Genomic DNA, 19,983 nt, shown 5'->3' with positions numbered 1-19,983 from the left:
AACCCTATTGTCAAGGAAATCAGAGAGCAGATGAAGCAGCAAAAAGGGGCAACTCGGGAACCCTTCCAAGCAGTATTAATTGCATCGAATCATCAGGCTTCAGGCAGTCCTGGAGCTCATCACCAACGACTGCTTTCGCTCTTAAACTCTGGGCAAAACAAAATACCAAAATTATGACTGCAGTGTACCAGAATAGATTGGTTTTAGATTATCCTCTGGCCCAGGAAGGAGGGTTTGTGGAACATTTAACCTCTCCAATTGTTGTTTACAGGTAGATGACCAAAACAAGGTTATCCAAGACATCACTGATCGCATGGTCAAGATGGCACACGTCCCTGTCCAGCAATGGAATAGTGCTTGGGACTGGACCAATGGATTCCGTGGTTGGTTTTCCATGATCGGTGGATTTAAGAGCTTGTTTGTTATCCCAACCAGTTTAATTCTGTTTTGTGTTTTAGGACCCTGAATTATTCCTTTCTTGCTCAAACCGCCTTCGTCGGGTGATGAAGGACATTGCTGAACGCAAAACAGCCACGCAGCTTCTGTCACTGTACATGTATTCCTCTGAGCCTATAGAACCTGTTTAACCATCCTCATGTTTTATCCTGGGCCATCTTCCCATACATGACAAGTTCGGGCTACAAAGGGGGGTGGAGCCAATAGGGCCCATCCGTCTCAAACCCGTGAAGAAACCATCGGACTGTTTGGGAAATTAGGGCCCCCTGAGAACTCAAATTGCTAATTTTTCTTGTTTTTGTTTCTTTCAGCTCCACAGTTGCGTTGTGATGGTGTGATACTTTTCATAAAGAATGATAAGTATCAAAGGGGGGAATGAAGGGGTCTGAACGCTTCAACCTGACAAAGGACTTCATGTACCAGAATTCCCTGCTTCATGACGGGTTTACTTACAGTCTGCAATACAGCTGTAATTAGGAAATTGAGAAACTCTCTGTCAGCACATTGCACATTTTCATTTTTTGGCTTCGCTGTTCTTATTCTCTGATAAGCTTTCACTGCTGTAACCTAGATTAGAACAATGGATGTATTATGTGATGGGCTGTATTACTGCAGACTCGCGAATTCCTTTCCAGAACTGCAAGTCCCAGCAGCCTCTCCTGCAGAACATGGGAGAAGTTTCACGAAAGTTCCAGGGTGTCTAGGGAGGGGGTCAGTAGCCCCTTCAGCCGGAATATGCTTGCTCAGCAATGCTTAGAACGCATGTGTAAAAGATAAGAACTGTAAAGTGCATAAGAGTCTGCTCCTGGAGGGGAGGGGCATGCAGTTGTACTGAGCCTTTGTCTTAGCTGCATCTTGCTGGCAATAAAAGTCTATCTTTACGGATCAGTTGTCTGGACCTCCTTACTGACTAAAAAGAGACGGTTACAGCCCCACCACAGTTACCTCTCTCACCAAATCCTGTGAGAGGGGCAGAGGAGCAAATAGCCCAAGGGGGGTTAAAGCATAACATAATTGGTCAGATGGGACATTTTGGAATTCCATAAACTATTGTTTAACTGATGTCATCCATGCATCTAAGATGTAATTATCAGGCCTTCGAAGGGGGTTTCGGGGGGGCTGTCACCTTTAAATGCAGCTGCAGATGGCAGTTTGTTGGCTGCAATAATAGGTGTAAATGGACGATCTACAAAACCTTTTGCGCCTTATGGTGTAATGATTCCGGAATGGGCTCTTGGACTGTTTGGGGGTTCATAAACGTTCCCAATAATTCCAGGCGCCCATTTGAACGACAAACCAATAACAATCATATTCAGACCACAATATGTTTCAAAAGGAAACGGGAATCCTCTACAGTAATAATAATAATAACCCTAAGAATGCAAGCCAGAAAACCAACCACCACCTTCCCCTTCTCCTGTTTGCAGAGATAGCGCGCAACATCAGTAAGGTGGACGGAGGCTGGGGCCGGCGTCCCCGGAGCCTGAGCTAGGCACTCCTCCAGGGCTAGGGGGCGCGGCCGGGAGCGGGGCGGCTGGCGGTGGACGCCGCTCTTGCAGCAGCAGCAGCAGCAGCAGCAACAGGAGGAGGCCGCCGGAGCCCTTTCCTAGCCCAGCAGCATGAAGCCCAGCTCCGGCGTGCCCAAGTTCCTGACCAAGATCTGGGCTCTGGTGGAGGATCCGAAGACCGACAAGTACATCTGCTGGAGCCGGGTGCGCACAGCTGCTCGCGTTTGCAGACGCTTTCCTTCTTTTTATTTTCACGGGGAGGGCTGCTTGCTGGTTTTATTGTTTGGTGGGCGTGAGTTTTGGCCGCCGATCTGCGTCTCGGATTCCCTTTCACGTTCCGGGGGATTGGGGGAGGAATAGGAATAATAATAATAAAACCCTTTTCCTGTGAGTTTAGCTCTTTGCTTTCCCCTGGGAGCCGCGTCGTTGCAAAGTGCTGCTGCTCCTTCCAGTCATCTTATTAGGAGACTAATAAACAAAAAAAAGCCAAGACCCAAAACGATTGTTTGCCGTCGCTTCTTTAAAACTGTTATTTATGCACACTTTTTTTTTATTATTATTATTATTATTTTTTTAGAATGGCTACAGTTTTATCGTGCTGGACGAGGAGAGTTTCGCCAAGAATATACTGCCGAAACATTTCAAGCACAACAACATGGCCAGTTTCGTCCGGCAGCTGAATTGGTGTAAGTGGCTGGGGTGGGTTTGGAATCGGTGATCTCCTTTACTTTCCTTTCCCTTCACTGCTGCTGCCGGTTTTCTGATTAGTTGCTTTAGGCTCCTAGAAAACTGTGTTTAGGAGTGTCCCGTCCCCCCCATCAGGCCCGGTCCAAACAGATTTACCACAAGAACGACCTTTTACTATTTATATTCTGCTTTTCCATGCACTTCAAAGTGGATTACATTCAGGTATTGTAGGTATTTCTGTTCCCATTATACATGTGACTCTGCAAACAAAACAAAACAGCATAAGGGACCAGGCTTTGGCTGCTGTGTGCTTTTTACTTTCAAGACCATTCAAATGGGTAAAGTACCAAGGCTTTCCAGCCATGATCAACAAATCTTACCCACGCAATTGACAGAATTGCCAGTGTTTACATATAGGCTGATACAGTAAAGTGCGGCCGCGGTTACCCTGCTTCTAACCCGCTTTCTACTCATAATTTGGCCGCGTTAGCCCAACCCGCGATTCACTATCCCTTTTAACCCATCCTTACCGCTTCTTTAAATCAACGGGTACCCCTTTCCGCCTGTGGCATGTATATGAGATGTAAACGATCGGATTAGCTATTCTCCCCCCCATTCAGTAACGCGCGCCCCGACTATCGCCTTTTTAACCTGCAGTGTAGCCACACGTTTAACCTGCTAATTTACCGCCTACCCCTACCCCTGCGTTAGAGGCAGGGGTAAGGGTAGACGGCAAACTTTCCCCCAAAAGAAAACCTAAAATCCCCTCCTCCCTAAGCGACTGGACTTGTAAAATATGTAAAACCTAAAATCCCCTCCTCCCTAAGCGACTGGACTTGTAAAATATGTAAAACCTAAAATCCCCTCCTCCCGAAGCGACTCGACATGTAAAATATGTGAATAAGTGTAACCAACTTACTTTTTGTTTCTTTTTCAGCCCTTTCAGCCTTCTCTGCCGTCCTCCGGAGGGGGCAGCCGGCGGCGAAAGCGGCCCCCGCCGGCGAAGACGGACGAATGCACGCCCGTAGTGCACGGGCGCTCAAGCCAGCGAAAGAACATGGACGGGCGTGCGTGACGTATGCCGTGACATCTCGCATGCCCGTTCATGTGCTTTCGCTGGTTTGAGCGCCAGTCAATTTGGGCGTTCTAGCCAGCGAAGCGTACGCCGTGACGTCATGCGCTTCGCTGGCTTGGGCGTTCTAGCCAGTGAAGCGCGTACGCCGTGACGTCATGCGCTTCGCTGGCTAGAACGCCCAAATTGACGGGCGCTCAAGCCAATGAAAGCACATGAACGTGCGTGACGTCACGGCGTACGTCATGCACGCCCGTCCATGTGCTTTCGCTGGCTTGAGCGCCCGTGCACTTCGGGCGGGCGTTCGTCCGTCTTCGCCGGCGGGGGCCGCTGGAAGCCGCTTTCGCCGCCGGCTGCCCCCTCCGGAGGATGGCAGAGAAGGCTGAAAGGGCTGAAAAAGAAACAAAAAGTAAGTTGGTTACACTTATTCACACATTAATCAAGTTTACTTAGGGAATAGCCACTGCTATTAATTGCATCAGTAGCATGGGATCTTCTTAGTGTTTGGGTAATTGCCAGGTTCTTGTGGCCTGGTTTGGCCTCTGTTGGAAACAGGATGCTGGGCTTGATGGACCCTTGGTCTGACCCAGCATGGCAATTTCTTGTGTTCTTATGTTCTTATTTTACATGTCGAGTCGCTTCGGGAGGAGGGGGTTTTAGGTTTTACATATTTTACATGTCGCGTCGCTTCGGGAGGAGGGGATTTTAGGTTTTTAGGTTTTCTTTGGTTAAAGTTGGGATCCACTTCCTGGTGCCTGTCATTTCAAATGACATTTGAAATGACAGGTACCAGCACACCCAGGATACTGTATAGGCATTGTATAAGGCGCCTATGCAGTAAAATGGATTGCGCTTCATGGACGCGTGTTGGATGTGGCTTGAATTTGCATGCGATTTTAATACAGTATCGAGCGGTAGGTGAGCCGGACTGTGCGTGCGGCAAACGCGGGTGCGCCTGGCACTAACGCAGCTCTTCCTACCGCTCCTTACTGTATCGGCCTGATATTCAGCTATATTCGTAATTTGGTTGTGTTAGTTATTGCTTGATTCTTTTATTACATGATCCCTGTACATACCCGATCAGTCCAGACTCCTGGGTTTTGCCCCCCCCCAGCAGATGGAGACAGAGCAGTTGTACAGCTTTTGTTACTGTTTTGTTTCACAGAAACTTCTAAGTTCCCTCATTCAAAGCAGCCAACGTTCCACCTAATCAGTCCTCACACAAAGATCTTTGTTTGAAATCTTTATTGTAAAGCTAATTCATAACTACTTACGAGAGATGCTTCAAACTTCTGTGACACAGACAGAGATCCTTGCAGCTGGAGAAGGCAGGGGAAGGAAGGTATAGATTCGAGGGACGCAGGGAAAGAGAACGTGGGGTTGAGGCTGATTAGTCTTCTAATGAAGCAGTGGGCAGAACGTAAAAAGCTGTTCTTGGATAACGGTTACAGGCATGTATGTCTGCTGCTGGCTTGGCTGGAACTAAACCACCGTAATAGAAATGAGTACGGAGAAAATCTCCTCAGGCTGAGCTAAGGGCGTGAACCAATAGCAGGAAGCCCTGGACCCAGTGACTCAGGAGGGAACCTGAAGGTAGGGGGCATATGTTAAAGGCATACTCCCTTTTTAAAGCAGGGCTCTCAGACTATTGAGCTGGGTTACATAAGGTGTCACATTACTAGGAAGGAAGGGGCTGTGGCAAACACAGGTGAGCTGCACTACATAAACACAATATGTACCCATTTAATGGGGACAGAACAGCAGTTATCAAAACAAACTCCGCCTATAAATAGGCTGGTGCCACCTACAGTCCAGCAGTATTCCTCTGTCTCCAGCAGATGGTGGAGGTGCAAAACCTACAGTCTGGGCTGTATGCTTAGTTGGTATCTTTTATGTTTAGTTAGTTTAGGGGACTTTTTTGTCTTTTGTTTCTGGATTATTTCAGCTTTATTTAAAAAGAATATAAAAGAAAGGAGCTTGTGGCAGCACAGTGGTCGTTAGCCTCCCAGGTTGTTGTTAGGTTCTGAGAGAACCATCCCCCACTGGTCTGAGGCAGCTGCTTCACAGGGTCGAGGGCCCTACTTATCTACTTAGCAGCTTGGGTGCGACACCGGGGAGACCCACTCCACCCAAAGGAATCAGCACCTTGGACCACTGTTGGGCAAGTTTTATAATTTTAAAAAAGTTTTGCTTTAGTTTTCTCCCGTGCCGGCTCTCTCTCCTTCACTCCTTGTCGCAGTGCAGTATTTGCCTTTCATTTTGCTGTTTATTCATTGAATTTTCATTGAATTTTTTTAAAATTTATTTTGTCTTTATTTTCCTGTCACGACTCGATGCCACATTCGTCCGTTTTCTGCACCTGCGGTCGGTCCGCGCGTGGCTCTCCAGGGAGGGCCTTTGCTTGGCTTGCATCCCGGGGGGGGGGGGGGGAGGGGTTGTTGGGAGCCGAAAAAAAAAATGAAAATGGCAAAACTAGTTAAATCAAAGTCTGCCCGGGTCCCGGTTGGGACGTCTGCTGCAATTCACTCTGAGGCTGATCAGATCCCAGGAACGGGGGAACATTTCCCAGTCATTCAGGGTTGTGTCTAGTGCAGTTTCTCCCCAGCAAGGTTTCCCAACGGACAGGGAACTTTTACAGCCTAATTCCCTTACAATGGAGGATAGCCACGAGGGGGCCTCCTCTTTTTCCTCACAATTTGTGTTGCTTCATAAAGCTCACAAGGAGAGGAAGTTAGGGAAGCTGCAATCTGGTAAAAAGGTAATTTCTCAAAGTTCTAAGCCCTTGCTAAGAAACGGTCTACCTCTGAGGTGCGGAGCCTGCTCAGCCTAAGCGTCTCCATCGGTCAGGGGTTCCCCAGATTACTATGGATACTTTTAGTCAGGATTATGATCCAGACCTCCAGCCCAAGCCCCCACAGGGGGTGGATGTAGACCCTGATTTACAGCATCAAGGCACAATGTGTGGGGCGCATGCTGCGGAAGGGGATGACCCTAAGGTGGTGCACCTCTTTAGAAAGGAAGAGTTGGGTTCCCTTATTGCTTCTATTTTAGCTGAACTGGGCATTGAAGGTCTCCTGCTTCTTCCTTTCCCTTTCATTTCTCAGCTACAGATTTGCTCTTCCGGGAATGGGATACCCCGGACCTGAGATTGAAAGTGAGTAAAGCCATGGACAAGCTATATCCTCTGCCAGAGGATGCTTTAGAGCTGCTTCGAGTACCCAAGGTAGATGCGGCAGTGTCCGCTGTTACCAAGAAGACCACGATCCTGGTTACTGGCGCTATAGTGCTCAAGGACGTGAAAGACAGGAAGTTGGAGGTGCAACTTAAAAGGATTTTTGAGGTTTCAGCACTGGGACTGCGTGCGGCTATTTGCAGCAATTTCGCTTTACGAATGGGTCTCCACTGGATTCAGCAGTTGCAAACTAACGCCGTCTGATCGGATGAAGAGGCGGCCCAGGCAGGTCGTCTGGAAGCTTCGGTGGCATACAGCGCAGATGCACTACATGATCTATTGCGCACATCGGCCAGATCCATGGTTTCAGCTGTCTCAGCTCGTAGGCTCCTCTGGTTGAGAAACTGGTCGGCAGATGTCTCCTCCAAGTCACAGCTTGGGTCCTTGCCCTTCAAAGACAAACTACTTTTCGGTAAAGACCTGGAAGATATGATCCAATCTCTGGGGGAGAATAAGATTTCTAATTTCTCCCAAGCGAAGAGCGGTGCAGGACACTTTGCAACGACTTCTGCAACTAGGGGCCATTGTCTCAGTGCCTCCGGAGGCAAGAAGGAAAGGCCATTACTCCATTTACTTCATAGTGCCAAAAAAAAAAAAAAAAAAAAAGAGGGATCCTTTCGGCCCATTCTGGATCTGAAAAGAGTAAACAGATGTCTCCGGGTCCCCCGGTTTCGCATGGAGATGCTCCGGTCAGTCATTTCCTCGGTGCACAAGGGAGAGTTTCTAGCATCCTTAGACCTCATGGAAGCGAATCTTCATATAGGCATTCGGTCAGACCACCAGAGGTTTCTTCGGTTTTCGATACTTGATCAGCATTTTCAGTTTTGGGCTCTGCCCTTCGGTCTAGCCACAGCGCCCAGGACATTCATCAAGGTGATGATGGTGGTGGTGACAGCCCATTTCCACAGGGAAGGGTTGCTGGTGCATCCTTACTTGGACGATTGGCTGATTCATGCGAAATCGAAAGCGCTTGCTCAGGAGGCGATTCAGAGAGTACTTCAGCTCCTGCAATCGCTGGGCTGGGTGGTCAATTTCGCCAAGAGCCGACTGGAGCCTACTCAGTTGTTGGATTATTTGGGTGCTCTGTTCGACACTCAGCAGGGCAGAGTTTTTCTTACTACAGAACGCATCTTCAAGCTGCAAGTTCAAGTAAGAGGTTTAATGCTCAGGCACCCACCCAGAGTCAGAGATTATTTACAGGTTCTCGGGTCGATGACTTCAACATTAGAACTGGTACCCTGGGCCTTTGCTCATATGAGGCCTTTACAGTCCGCCTCGCTTTCCTGATGGAACCCAGTCTCCAAGCTTTTTCATCTACCTTTGCCGCTTATGGAGGCAGCACGATCCAGTCTCGATTGGTGGTTGGTGACGGACAATTTAACCAGAGGGGTTCCCCTGGAGGGGCCTGACTGGACAGTAGTCACCACGGTTGCCAGTTCCTCTGGTTGGGGAGTAGTATGCCGAGGGAAATCGGTGCAAGGACTTTGGTCTCCCGTCAAATCGCTCTGGTCGATCAATCGACTGGAAACCAGGGCGGTATGGTTGGCGTTGCAAGCGTTCCATAGTCTCCTCCAAGGCAATTCAGTCAGAATTCTCTCAGACAATGCGACCACGGTGGCTTACATCAATCGCCAAGGAGGAACCAGAAGTCAACCAGTGGCAATAGAAGCTCGCCAATTGATCAACTGGGCAGAACAAAACTTGGTGAACATAGCAGTGTCTCACATCGCCGGCGTGGACAATGTGCAGGCAGACTTTCTCAGTCGTTACCGCCTAGATCCCGGAGAATGGGCGCTTGCGGAGACCGCCTTTCAACTCATATGCGATGCATGGGGCACGCCTGGCATGGACCTAATGGCAACTTTTCGGAATGCCAAAGTGCTGCGGTTCTACACTCATCGCAAAGAGACGGGAGCAGAAAGGGTAGATGCCCTAGTACTGCCTTGGCCCACCGGGGTTCTGCTGTACATCTTCCTGCCCTGGCCATTGATCAGCAAAATGCTCAGGCGGATAGAGATCCATCCAACGGAGGTCATTCTGATAGCTCCAGAATGGCCGAGACATCCCTGGTTTGCGGACCATCTCAATCTCGCTGTGGACGGTCCGCTGTGGTTTCCAGTTCTCCCAGACCTGCTGCATGAAGGGCCTGTTTGTTTGGAGGAAGTCGATCACTTCTGTCTAGCAGCATGACTTTTGAAAGGCAGAGGTTAAGTCGCAAAGGCTATTCACTGGCCGTAGTAGCTACGCTTCTCCGATCGCGTAAGACTTCTACCAATCTCACATATGTTAGAGTATGGAAAGTTTTTGAGTCTTGGTGTTTGGACTGAGAGGTCGCGCCTACCCGGGCCTCGGTGTCGGATATTCTGTGTTTTCTACAATCTGGTCTTTCTAAGGGTTTGTCATGTAGTTCCCTCAGAGTGCAGGTGGCAGCGCTTGATTGTTTGCGTGGCTCCATCCAGGGTGTAGCGTTAGCGGCACACCCGGATGTAGTTCATTTCCTTAAGGGAGCAAAACACATGCGTCCTCAGATTTGGCATCCTTATCCGTGGAGTCTGAATTTAGTCATCACTGCCCTTTGCTCGGCGCCTTTTGAGCCTTTGAAGAGATCCACTCTAAAAGATCTTACCTTAAAGGTGATTTTTCTGTTGGCCATTACATAGGCTCGTAGGGTGTCGGAACTCCAGGTGCTTTCCTGTAGGGAACCCTTTTTGTGGATTTTGGATTCAGGCATTTCTTTAAGGATGGTTCTGTCTTTCTTGCCGAAAGTGGTTTCCTCATTCCATGTCAACCAATCGATGGAGCTGCCGGCCTTCACGGAGTTAAACCATTTGGATCCTTTGGCTGTGATCGACATTCACAGAGCCTTGCTGCATTACCTAGAGGTTACCAATGAGTTTCATGTGACTGACCATCTTTTTGTGCTGTGGAATCGTCTTAAACGAGGACAGCAGGCGTCCAAAGCTACTATTGCTCGTTGGCTAAAGGAGGCTATTAGTTTGGCCTATCTCCTTCGTGGTAGATCCCTTCCTACGGGTCTGCGTGCCTACTCTACTCGTTCACAAGCAGCGTCTTGGGCAGAGTGTCAGATAGTATCATTGCAGGAGATTTGCAGGGTGGCTACGTGGAAATCCCTGCATACTTTTGCGAGACATTACAGACTGGATGTCTAGGCTCCAGATCCATGAGGATTTGGAGAGGGAGTGCTTCAAGCGTGCCTCTCCGGATCCCATCCCAGGTAAGAAAGCTCTGGTACATCCCAGGAGTCTGGATTGATCCGGGTACATACAAGGAAAGGAAAATTAGTTTCTTACCTGATCATTTTCTTTCCTGTAGTACCACGGGTCAATCCAGAATTCCGCCCGTCAGAGGCATGGAAGAAAGAGAGTCCGCTCATTTCTTAAGTGTTTTGTTATTTCAGATCAGCAAAGATTTGAATTTTTTGGCCTCAACTGGTTGTCAAGGTTCAGGGCTCAGAAGGGTTCAGTGGACCGGTTTGTTTCTTTTATTGTATATAGTTAAGATGGTTTTGAGAGTTCCACTCTGCTTTGACATTGAGTAATACTGCCGGACTGTAGATTGCACCAGCCTATTTATAGGCGGAGTTTGTTTTGATAACAGCTCTGTCTCCATCTGCTAGGGGGGGGCAAACCCAGGAATCTGGACTGATCCGTGGTACTACAGGAACGAAAATTATCAGATAAGAAACTAAATTTCCTTTGTATTTGTATATGTGTCTGCAAATATGTACATTTCTCATGGTTTTTTTTAACATGCTAAATTAACATTAAACATCTATATTGCATGACTTCTTCAATAATGGTTTTGATTCTTAGGAGCAAGTGGAGTTAAGAGAGCAGTGCCAACACAATGCTTTAGTTAATTCTCTTGGCAATTACAATAAATAGATCATAAACATCCTATTTCATTCTGAATGTTTGTTTCTAGGGAAATAATGCTCTGTCCATCAGGAATTGTTTAATTAACCATCAGTAAATGTGCTGTCTTAAATGGATTGTTATTGTAAAGGTACAGTATGAATAGTCAGAGTGGATTAATGTAAAATATAAAGAAGAAAGTATGGTAAGATCAAAAGAAAAACCTCGGCAATGGACTAAAAGAGAACTCAAAGTCAAGAAATGGACAGCTTGGTATTTTAAGTAGTTTAGCTTGTGCTAATGTGTTAACATGATTAATTTAGCCAAAAAATAATTTCTTTGTATTAAACTTACTGTGAAGAGAAGACTTGCTTTTTTACTAATATTTTGTTGCAAAAAGGCAAATTGTGTGGTGGAGATAAAAATGGCATTATGTTTGTGAAAAGGTGATACATTTTTCAGAACTGTCATGTGCTCTGCCCAGCTTATCTTCTGATGCTTTTTACATCTCTTTCTGGTGGTCCACCTTCATCACAGCCTCTCTCTATTGGTTACTGGATAATCTGTGTACTGCTCCTAACTATGGAATTGCTTGGAAGACAAGATGACAGGGGAACTGCCATAGGGTTATGGAGCTTCAGAGATATTAGCTCAAATTCAGAATGTCTGGCATGACATAAAATGATTTCCATTTAAATGCTGTTTGGTAACTGATGTGAAATGATCTGGTGGTCTCAGGTTAGATGTTCACATCACAAAACCTATCGTTTGTTTTTAGTAGAGAGGGCAAAGTTGACACAAACATGGATCCTCCTCTGTTAAAACTGAAGCAAAGACATTGTTTAAGTTCTCTGCTATGACTTTTTCCCTTGTTAATGCACCTTTTACCCCTCAGTCCTCTAATGTAGGCTTTTTGCTTTGAATATACCTGGAAAAGAATTTTACAAATTTGTGCTTCTTTGGCAAGCTTCTTTTTAAATTCTGTCTTATCATTCCGTATCAATGCTTTACATCTAATTTGCCAGTGCTTATGCTGTTTCCTATTGTCTTCATTTGGATCCCTTTTCCATTTTTTGAAAGATGTTCTTTTTGCTATAATGCCAGCAGTTGTTTGGTCTTCTTTCCACCTTTTTTAATGCATGGAATACATCTGGTCTGGGCTTCCAAGATGACATTTTTGAACAGCATCTATGCCTGATGTAAAGTCTTAAGTTTTGTAGTTGTTCCTAACCATTTTTCTCATTTGTCATAATTTCACTTTTGAAAATTAAATGCTATTGCATTTATTGCAGTTATCAAGTCAAATTAATCATTATAATCACTATTGCCAAGTGGCCCCAACGTTACTGCACCTTGCATTAAATCACGTGTTTCACTAAGGATTAGATCTAAAATAACTCCCCCTCTTATTTGATCTTATACCAGTTACTCCATAAAGCAGTCACTTATTTCATCTAGAAACTTTACTTTCTTGTCAAGACTATATGTCTGATTTTGAAGAAGCCATCTTTAGATCCAGGGAAATGCTAGAATTTTAGGCCTTAAATGAAAGGGCAAAACCACCTTTGGAAGAAAGGAAGGCAGTGTTCGAATCCTCACTATCTCATCCGAAATGATCAAGAAAGGTTCTCTGCCTAAAAGGGCCTGCAACTCTGAAATTTGCCTGGCTGAGCATATTTCCACCAAAAATAACTTTTTTCATTTCGGATGAGATAGTGAGGATTTGAACACTGCCTTCCTTTCTTCCAAAGGTGGTTTTGCCCTTTCATTTAAGTCAGATAGTTTGTCTGTGTTTTAATAGGGAGGAATGCGGGGAGAAGTATGTTCAACTTCGTCTCTTAGATGTGAGTAGAGTGCTTTTGCATTATTTGAAGGTCATGAATAGTTTTTGAAGGTTGGATCATTTCTTTGTACTGTTTGCTGGGAGGAGAGGAGAAGCAGCATCAAATGCATTATTGGTGTGCTGGATTAAGGAGGTCATGGGGCAGTTTTTGTAGATAAGGGATTGTCATTCCCAAAGAGTTTGAGGGCTCGTTCCACAAGAGTGCAAGCAGCGACTTGAGTGGAAGTAATGTATAGGCTTCACCTGAGACAAGTGTCTGGAAATTCCGAGTACCTGTTGATCATAATTTATTTCAGTTAGAATGAATGGAAGCTAAGGATAAACTGGATTAGAATTCCATTGATGGACTGGCTGAATTTTTTGATTCAGCTCTAAGTTCAGTTACTGATAAGGTTGCACTGGTTGTATGTAAGCGATTTTCAACGGGCCCATACAAGAGACCCTTGGTTCGATCAATCATTAGTTCTTAGTAAAAGGGCTATGAGAAAACAAGAAAGAAATGGAGGGAAAACTGGTCTAAAGCAACACAATTACAATATCTTCAAGCTAGGAACAGTTATAAGAAATTATTTGATGCAACTAGAAAAAAATATTTTACTTCCCAACTACTAAAATCTCTGAACCATCTACATGATCTGTTTAAAATAGTAAAGAAAATGATAGTCCACTGAATGTTGAATGTCCAATAGGATTTTCTTCCCATGATTTTGTATCTTTCTTGGTTAATAAAGTAGTCTTTGACTGGTAATTTACATAGTATGATGTCTTTCTCCACCGGCTTAGTCAAAGGGAGTAATGAGTTTGCGGTTAACTTAAATTCATTGGTTCAAGATCCTGTATTATGGGACACATTTAAGAACATAAGAAATTGCCATGTGGGTCAGACCAAGGGTCCATCAAGCCCAGCATTCCAGAGGCCAAACCTGGCAATTACCCAAACACTAGGAAGATCCCATGCTACTGATGCAATTAATAGCAGTGGCTATTCCCTAAGTAAACTTGATTAGTAGCAGTTAATGGATTTCTCCTCCAAGAACTTATCCAAACCTTTTTTGAATCCAGCTGCACTAACCACATCCTTTGGCAACAAATTCCAGAGCTTTATTGTGCGTTGAGTGAAAAATAATTTTCTCAGATTAGTCTTAAATGTGCTACTTGCTAACTTCATGGAATGCCCCCTAGTCCTTCTATTATTCGAAATTATAAATAACCGATTCACATCTACTCGTTCAAGACCTCTCATGATCTTAAAGACCTCTATCATATCCCCCCTCAGCCGTCTCGACTCCAAGCTCAACAGCCCTAACCTCTTCAGCCTTTCCTCATAGTGGAGCTGTTCCATCCCCTTTATCATTTTGGTTGCCCTTCTCTGTACCTTCTCCATCGCAACTATATCTTTGTTGAGATGCCAGAATTGTACACAGAATTCAAGGTGTGGTCTCACCATGGAGGGATATAGAGGCATTATGACATTTTCCATTTTATTAACCATTCCCTTCCTAATTATTCCTAACATTCTGTTTTCTTTTTTAACTGCTGCAGTTCACTCAGCCAATGATTTTAAAGTATTATCCATTATGATACCTAGATCTTTTTCCTGGGTGGTAGCGCCTAATATGGAACCTAACATCATGTAACTGCAGTAAGGGTTATTTTTCCCTATATGCAACACCTTGCACTTGTCCACATTAAATTTCATCTGCCATTTGGATGCCCAATCTTCCAGTCTTGCATATGGTCCTCTTGTAATGTATCACAATCTGCTTGTGATTTAACTACTCTGAATAATTTTGTATGGTCTGCAAATTTGATAACCTCACTCATCGTATTCCTTTCCAGATCATATATATATATAGATTGAAAAGCACCGGTCCAAGTACAGATCCCTGAGGCACTCCACTGTTTACCCTTTTCCATTTAATCCTACTCTCTATTTCCTGTCTTTATCCAGTTTGTAATCCATGGAAGGACAACATCTCCTATCCCATGACTTTTTAGTTTTCTTAGAAGCCTCTCGTGAGGGACTTTGTCAAACGCCTTCTGAAAATCCAAATACACTGCATCTACCGGTTCACCTTTATCCACATGTTTATTAACCCCTTCAAAAAAATGAAGCAGATTTGTTAGGCAAGACTTCTCTTGGGTAAATCCATGTTAACTGTATTGCATTAAACCTTCTTTTTGTATATGCTCTACGATTTTGATCTTGAGAATAGTTTCCACTATTTTTCCCGGCACTGAAGTCAGGCTTACCCGAATCGCCCCTGAAGCCTTTTTTAAATATTGGGGTTACATTGGCCACCCTCCAGTCTTCAGGTACAATGGATGATTTTAATGATAGGTTACAAATTTTAACTAATAGATCAGAAATTTCATTTTTTTAGTTCCTTTAGTACCCTAGGATGCATACCATCCGGTCCAGGTGATTTGCTGCTCCTCTAGTTTATCAATCTGGCCTACTACATCTTCCAGGTTCACAGTGATTTCGTTCAGTTCTTCTGACTCATTACCCCTGAAAACCATCTCCGGAACTGGTATCTCCCCAACATCCTCATTAGTAAACACTGAGGCAAAGAATTCATTTAGTCTTTCTGCAATGGCCTTGTCTTCTCTAAGAGCCCTTTTAACCGCTCGGTCATCTAATGGTCCAACCGACTCCCTGACAGGTTTCTTCCTTCAGATATATTTTTAAAAGTTTTTATTATGAGTTTTTGCCTCTATGGCCAACTTCAATTCAAATTCTCTCTTCGCCTGTCTTATCAATGTTTTACACTTAACTTGACAATGCTTATGTTTTATCCTATTTAGATGGATCCTTCTTCCAATTTTTGAAGGATTTTTTTTGGCTAAAATAGACTCTTTCATCTCACCTTTTAACCATGATGTTAATCATTTTGCCTTCCTTCCACCTTTCTTAATATGTAGAATACATATGGACCTCACCTCTAGGATTGTATTTTTAAACAATGTCCATGCCTGTTGAACACTTTTAACCTTTGCAGCTGCACCTTTCAGTTTTTTTTCTAACTATTTTCCTCATTTTATCAAAGTTTCCCTTTTAAAAGTTTAGTATTAGAGCTGCAGATTTACTTGTTGTCCCCCTTCCAGTTATTAGTTTAAATTTGATCATGTTATGATCCCTGTTGCCAAATAGCCCCACCACCGTTACCTCTCTCACCAAATCCTGCGTTCCACTAAGAATAAAATCTAAAATAGCTCCCTCTCTTGTTGGTTCTTGAAGTTGAAAATTATGTTGCAGTTCAACAATTCTTTCTGTACTTTGATTCATGTCCTTCCCTGTTTTGTATCTATTAAGAGATGATTTCCTGGATACTTTGGTTTTTTTGTATAATCGCTCACTATCTGAGGGACAGGTTCCCTCTATGTTAAAAAGAGCCATTATTCGTCCAGTCCTCAAATGAGGTAATCTAGATAAAAATTCTCCTGCTAGTAATCGTCCTATATCTAAGAAAAGTTAGTTTGTCAGTTTGCTAATTTATTTAAAAAAAAATCACATATTGCACCCATTTCAGTGTGGATTTAGAGAGAAACCCAGTACTGAAACCTTGTTGGTGTCTATGATTAATTTTTTATTGAGCAAATTTGATTGAGGAAGGGCTGTAATTGGTTATTCCTGGATGTTTCTTCAGGCTTTGATACAGACTCCCATCACAATTTATTGCATCATTTAAAGGGGCCTGGGAGTGTGTGTGTGTGTGTGTGGGGGGGGGGGGCAGGCAGTATACAATTGGTTTGAATCATATCTTGATAAGTGAGAACAAGTTATGTTTGGTAACCTTTCCTCTATTTGGTTTACAGTACTCACTGGGGTGTGACAGGGGTCAGTATTGTTGGCAGCTTTATACAACATACATATGTTTTCATTGTGTACCGTATTAGATCAGCATTCTATTATATTTAGAATGTATGCAGATGATATACAATTATATTTTCCTGTTGCAGTTTCCCTAGAAACAACTTTAAATTTGGTTGTTGAAGGTCATCATGTAATTAATGGTTGGATGTATAAAAATCATCTCATGTTAAACATTGAAAACTGAACTTTTGTTTTGCTAGGAAATCTCATTACTTGCAAAACAAAATATTGTTTTTAAATTTTTGGAAAAGGATTTGCCTTTTAAACCTGTTGTCTGGAATTTGGGTTTTTTATTAGACTCTGAATTGACTCTTCGTCCACAAATACATCATATTTTAGGGGTGGGTTTTTATAAGTTGTGTCTTCTCAGATATTTAAAATTCTCCCTATTTTTCTCTCTTGATTCATGTACTTTTACCATCACTGCAATACTCCTCGGGCAGGGACCATAGACCGAAGCTTCCTCCAGTACACGTACTTTCTGAGTTTGACCACTAGGTGTGTTGCCCTTGTGCAATGGTAGGGACTACTTTCCCTCTGGGGCTTTCAGGGATGAATACTCAGCTACATGGCGAGAAGCAGAAGCTGAGATCCTGAAACAAACTCTCATCTTCAATAGCATCATGTAGCACTGCCACTGAGCCATTAGACTGGTGCTAAGTATAAAACAGGACTTCCATGCTGATGCATAGCTGATAGCATCGCTTACGGTGAGTTGTAATCCACTATTGTTCATACCCTGATGCAGGGATGAGGACATCATGGATTGCAACACTTTATTCTTTTTAGAAGGCCATTGCAGGTTATCCAGCTGGTTAAATCGCAAGCAGGTTGTGAGAAATTGAAGGAAGACCTTGCTGAACTTTGAGACTGGGCATCCAAATGGAATGTGAGCAAGTGCAAAGTGACACACATAGCGGGAAAAAATCCAAACTGTAGTTATATGTTGTTGTTAGGTTCCATACTAGGAGTCACCAGCCAGGAAAAAGATCCAGGTGTCATCGTGGACAATATGTTGCAATCCTTGACTCGGTGGGCAGTGGCGGTCAAAAAAAGCAAACAATGAGTCTAATTTACTAAACGTGTTTCCCATAGGCACAGAATAGGAGAAAAGCCTTAGTAAATCAGGCCCAGTGTTAAGAATTATTATGAAAAGAATTGAAGATGATATAAAACTTCTGTATGGGTTCCAGAGCAGTGGGCTACGACCCAGGAGACCAGGGTTCGAGTCCTGCTGTCACTCCTTGTGACCTTGGGCAAGTCACTTTACCCTCCATTGCCTCAAGTACAAAAGAAACTTAGATTGTAAGCTCTCTGGGGGATATGTGATATCTCAGATTGAATGTCGGTATATATAAAACTAATCACACCTCATCACACAACACACATCCTAATATCACCAAACATCATCCAGCAAGACTCAGATCAGAAAACCCCCTCAAGCACTCATCAGGATTCCGTCAAGCATATTCCAGCACACATCAGGATCTCATATCAAACCTTTTCACCCAGCACACGTCCTAATATCTTCAAACGACATTCAGCACGCATCTGTTCTCATTCAAGCTTACTCCGGCACGCATCCTGATCTCATCTCATCTTACCAAACCTCAACCGTCAGCAATCATCCTAAGCTAACCACAGCACTTGGACCGCTCTAGTAAAACTCCCACATCTCCAACAACATCTCCTACATTACTCATACTCTCTACTAGCTTACACCAGCTAAATCTAAAAACTGCAACGAAATTCATCAGACGTACCAAAGATGGTGACATCAACCAACACGCCTCATCAGATAAGACACAGATACCTAATAAACATACCACTAATGAAAAACATCAAAATCATACTATGTCTCACCTTCCTTCTCATAAATGCTCAATCCTTAACCAAAAAATACATGCTAATATCTGACATACTACAAGAAAAAAAACCCCGATTTCATCACCATAACAGAAACCTGGTTCAAAAATACCGATCAAGTCTTAATGAACCAAATCAACAACAATACATACGACACTTTTTGAATCCTTCGCAAGTACCGAAGAGGAGGAGGACTGCTCCTTATCATAAAAAAACATTTCTCAATGAAAGTGATCCCACACAATCTCCCAAAACAATTTGAAATATCTCTTTGACTCTCAAAACTTACAAATATGCCTCGTTTACTGCCCGCCCAAGCTTCTAGATAACGATATATCATCACTGCTGGAATTCCTAATATCAAACATCAGTATGAAAAAACCTACCATCATCCTTGGTGACTTCAATCTTCACACTGATACTAGTCCCAGATCACAAAACTGCCAAACCCTACTCGACATGTTATCGTCTAAATTGCAACCTGCAAGTGAACAACCCCACACACAAAGCGGGTCATACACTGGACCTAATTTTCACTAATAACTATTTCTCTGACACCTCTATTACATACAAACCTGTTTCGATCACTACATCTTACAATGCAAGATGAAAGCAAACATCAACAACTCGACAACAACAAACGAGTCACAACGAACCTTCAAATACAGACCACCATTCCAAACCAACCTTCTCCAACAAGAACTGGGAAAACAACTAGCAAATCTGGACCACTCAAATATAGATAACGCTATCAACTCCTGGTTCCAAATTACAGAAGACACCGCAAATTCTATAAACCCGGAGAAATCTAAACAGCTAAAGAGGCACATTGAACAAAAGAACCCATGGTTCAACTCTCAACTAAGAATCATGAAATCCAACCTGAGGAAATATGAAAAAGAATGGCAAAAAGACAAGTGTCCCTTGACACTGATTTCATTTCATTTCATTTTCATTTCATTTATAAAATTTATTAATCGCCTAACACTGTTAGGCCTAGGCGATATACAATAAGCACACACATAATAAAAGCAAAACAAACAAAATACATAAACCAACAATATAGTTTCATAGAAACTAAATAACAGAGTAATAAAAAATGACAATTCTAACTGTCTAAAAAAAACCCCAAATAAAGTCTCATCTAATATTCAATACTGAAGGCACTGACTTATTCAAGTATTTGCATTAACAATTGTATGTACGATTGAGCAAAAATTCCTTGAAAGATGTTTTGAATTTCTTAACATCTTCAATCGATCGAAGATCAAACGGAATCATATTCCAGTGATTAGGTGCCGCTATGGAGAAGGCTGTTTCCCTTGTACTATATAAATGGGCTAATCTCACAGAGGGAACCTCAAGTAAATTAAGTTGTGAGGACCTTAGTGTTCTGGCTGGCTTATGGAGAGATATTGCACGCAACTAGCCGCTTATAAAAAAAAAAAAAAATGATTCTGAATACTAAACGTGACTACTACAGTCAAAAGATCAAAAACTCATCTAATAATTCAAAATACCTGTACAACTTAGTGAACAACCTCATTTCTGAAAACATCAACTCCAA

General features: G+C 43.4%; 1 protein-coding gene across 2 annotated transcripts in view; it reads left to right on the top strand.

Annotated features, from left to right (window-relative positions):
• Window positions 1-1,921: 1,921 nt before the first annotated feature.
• The window catches only part of LOC115088283 (heat shock factor protein 2-like), a 133,682-nt gene continuing 115,620 nt past the window's right edge, over window positions 1,922-19,983 (top strand). The window contains exons 1-2 of one of the 2 annotated variants that reach the window (XM_029596410.1): window positions 1,922-2,168; window positions 2,542-2,650. In XM_029596410.1, the coding sequence (XP_029452270.1) occupies window positions 2,076-2,168; window positions 2,542-2,650 (202 nt within the window). In that variant the 5' untranslated portion in view covers window positions 1,922-2,075. The remainder of the gene's footprint in view (window positions 2,169-2,541; window positions 2,651-19,983) is intronic. The other variant, XM_029596409.1, reaches the window with a different exon arrangement.

The sequence above is a fragment of the Rhinatrema bivittatum genome, chromosome 3 (genome assembly GCF_901001135.1).
Source record: "Rhinatrema bivittatum chromosome 3, aRhiBiv1.1, whole genome shotgun sequence".
NCBI lineage: Eukaryota > Metazoa > Chordata > Amphibia > Gymnophiona > Rhinatrematidae > Rhinatrema > Rhinatrema bivittatum.
Note: the sequence above shows the minus strand (reverse complement) of the source record. Positions and strands in the feature narration are given on the sequence as shown.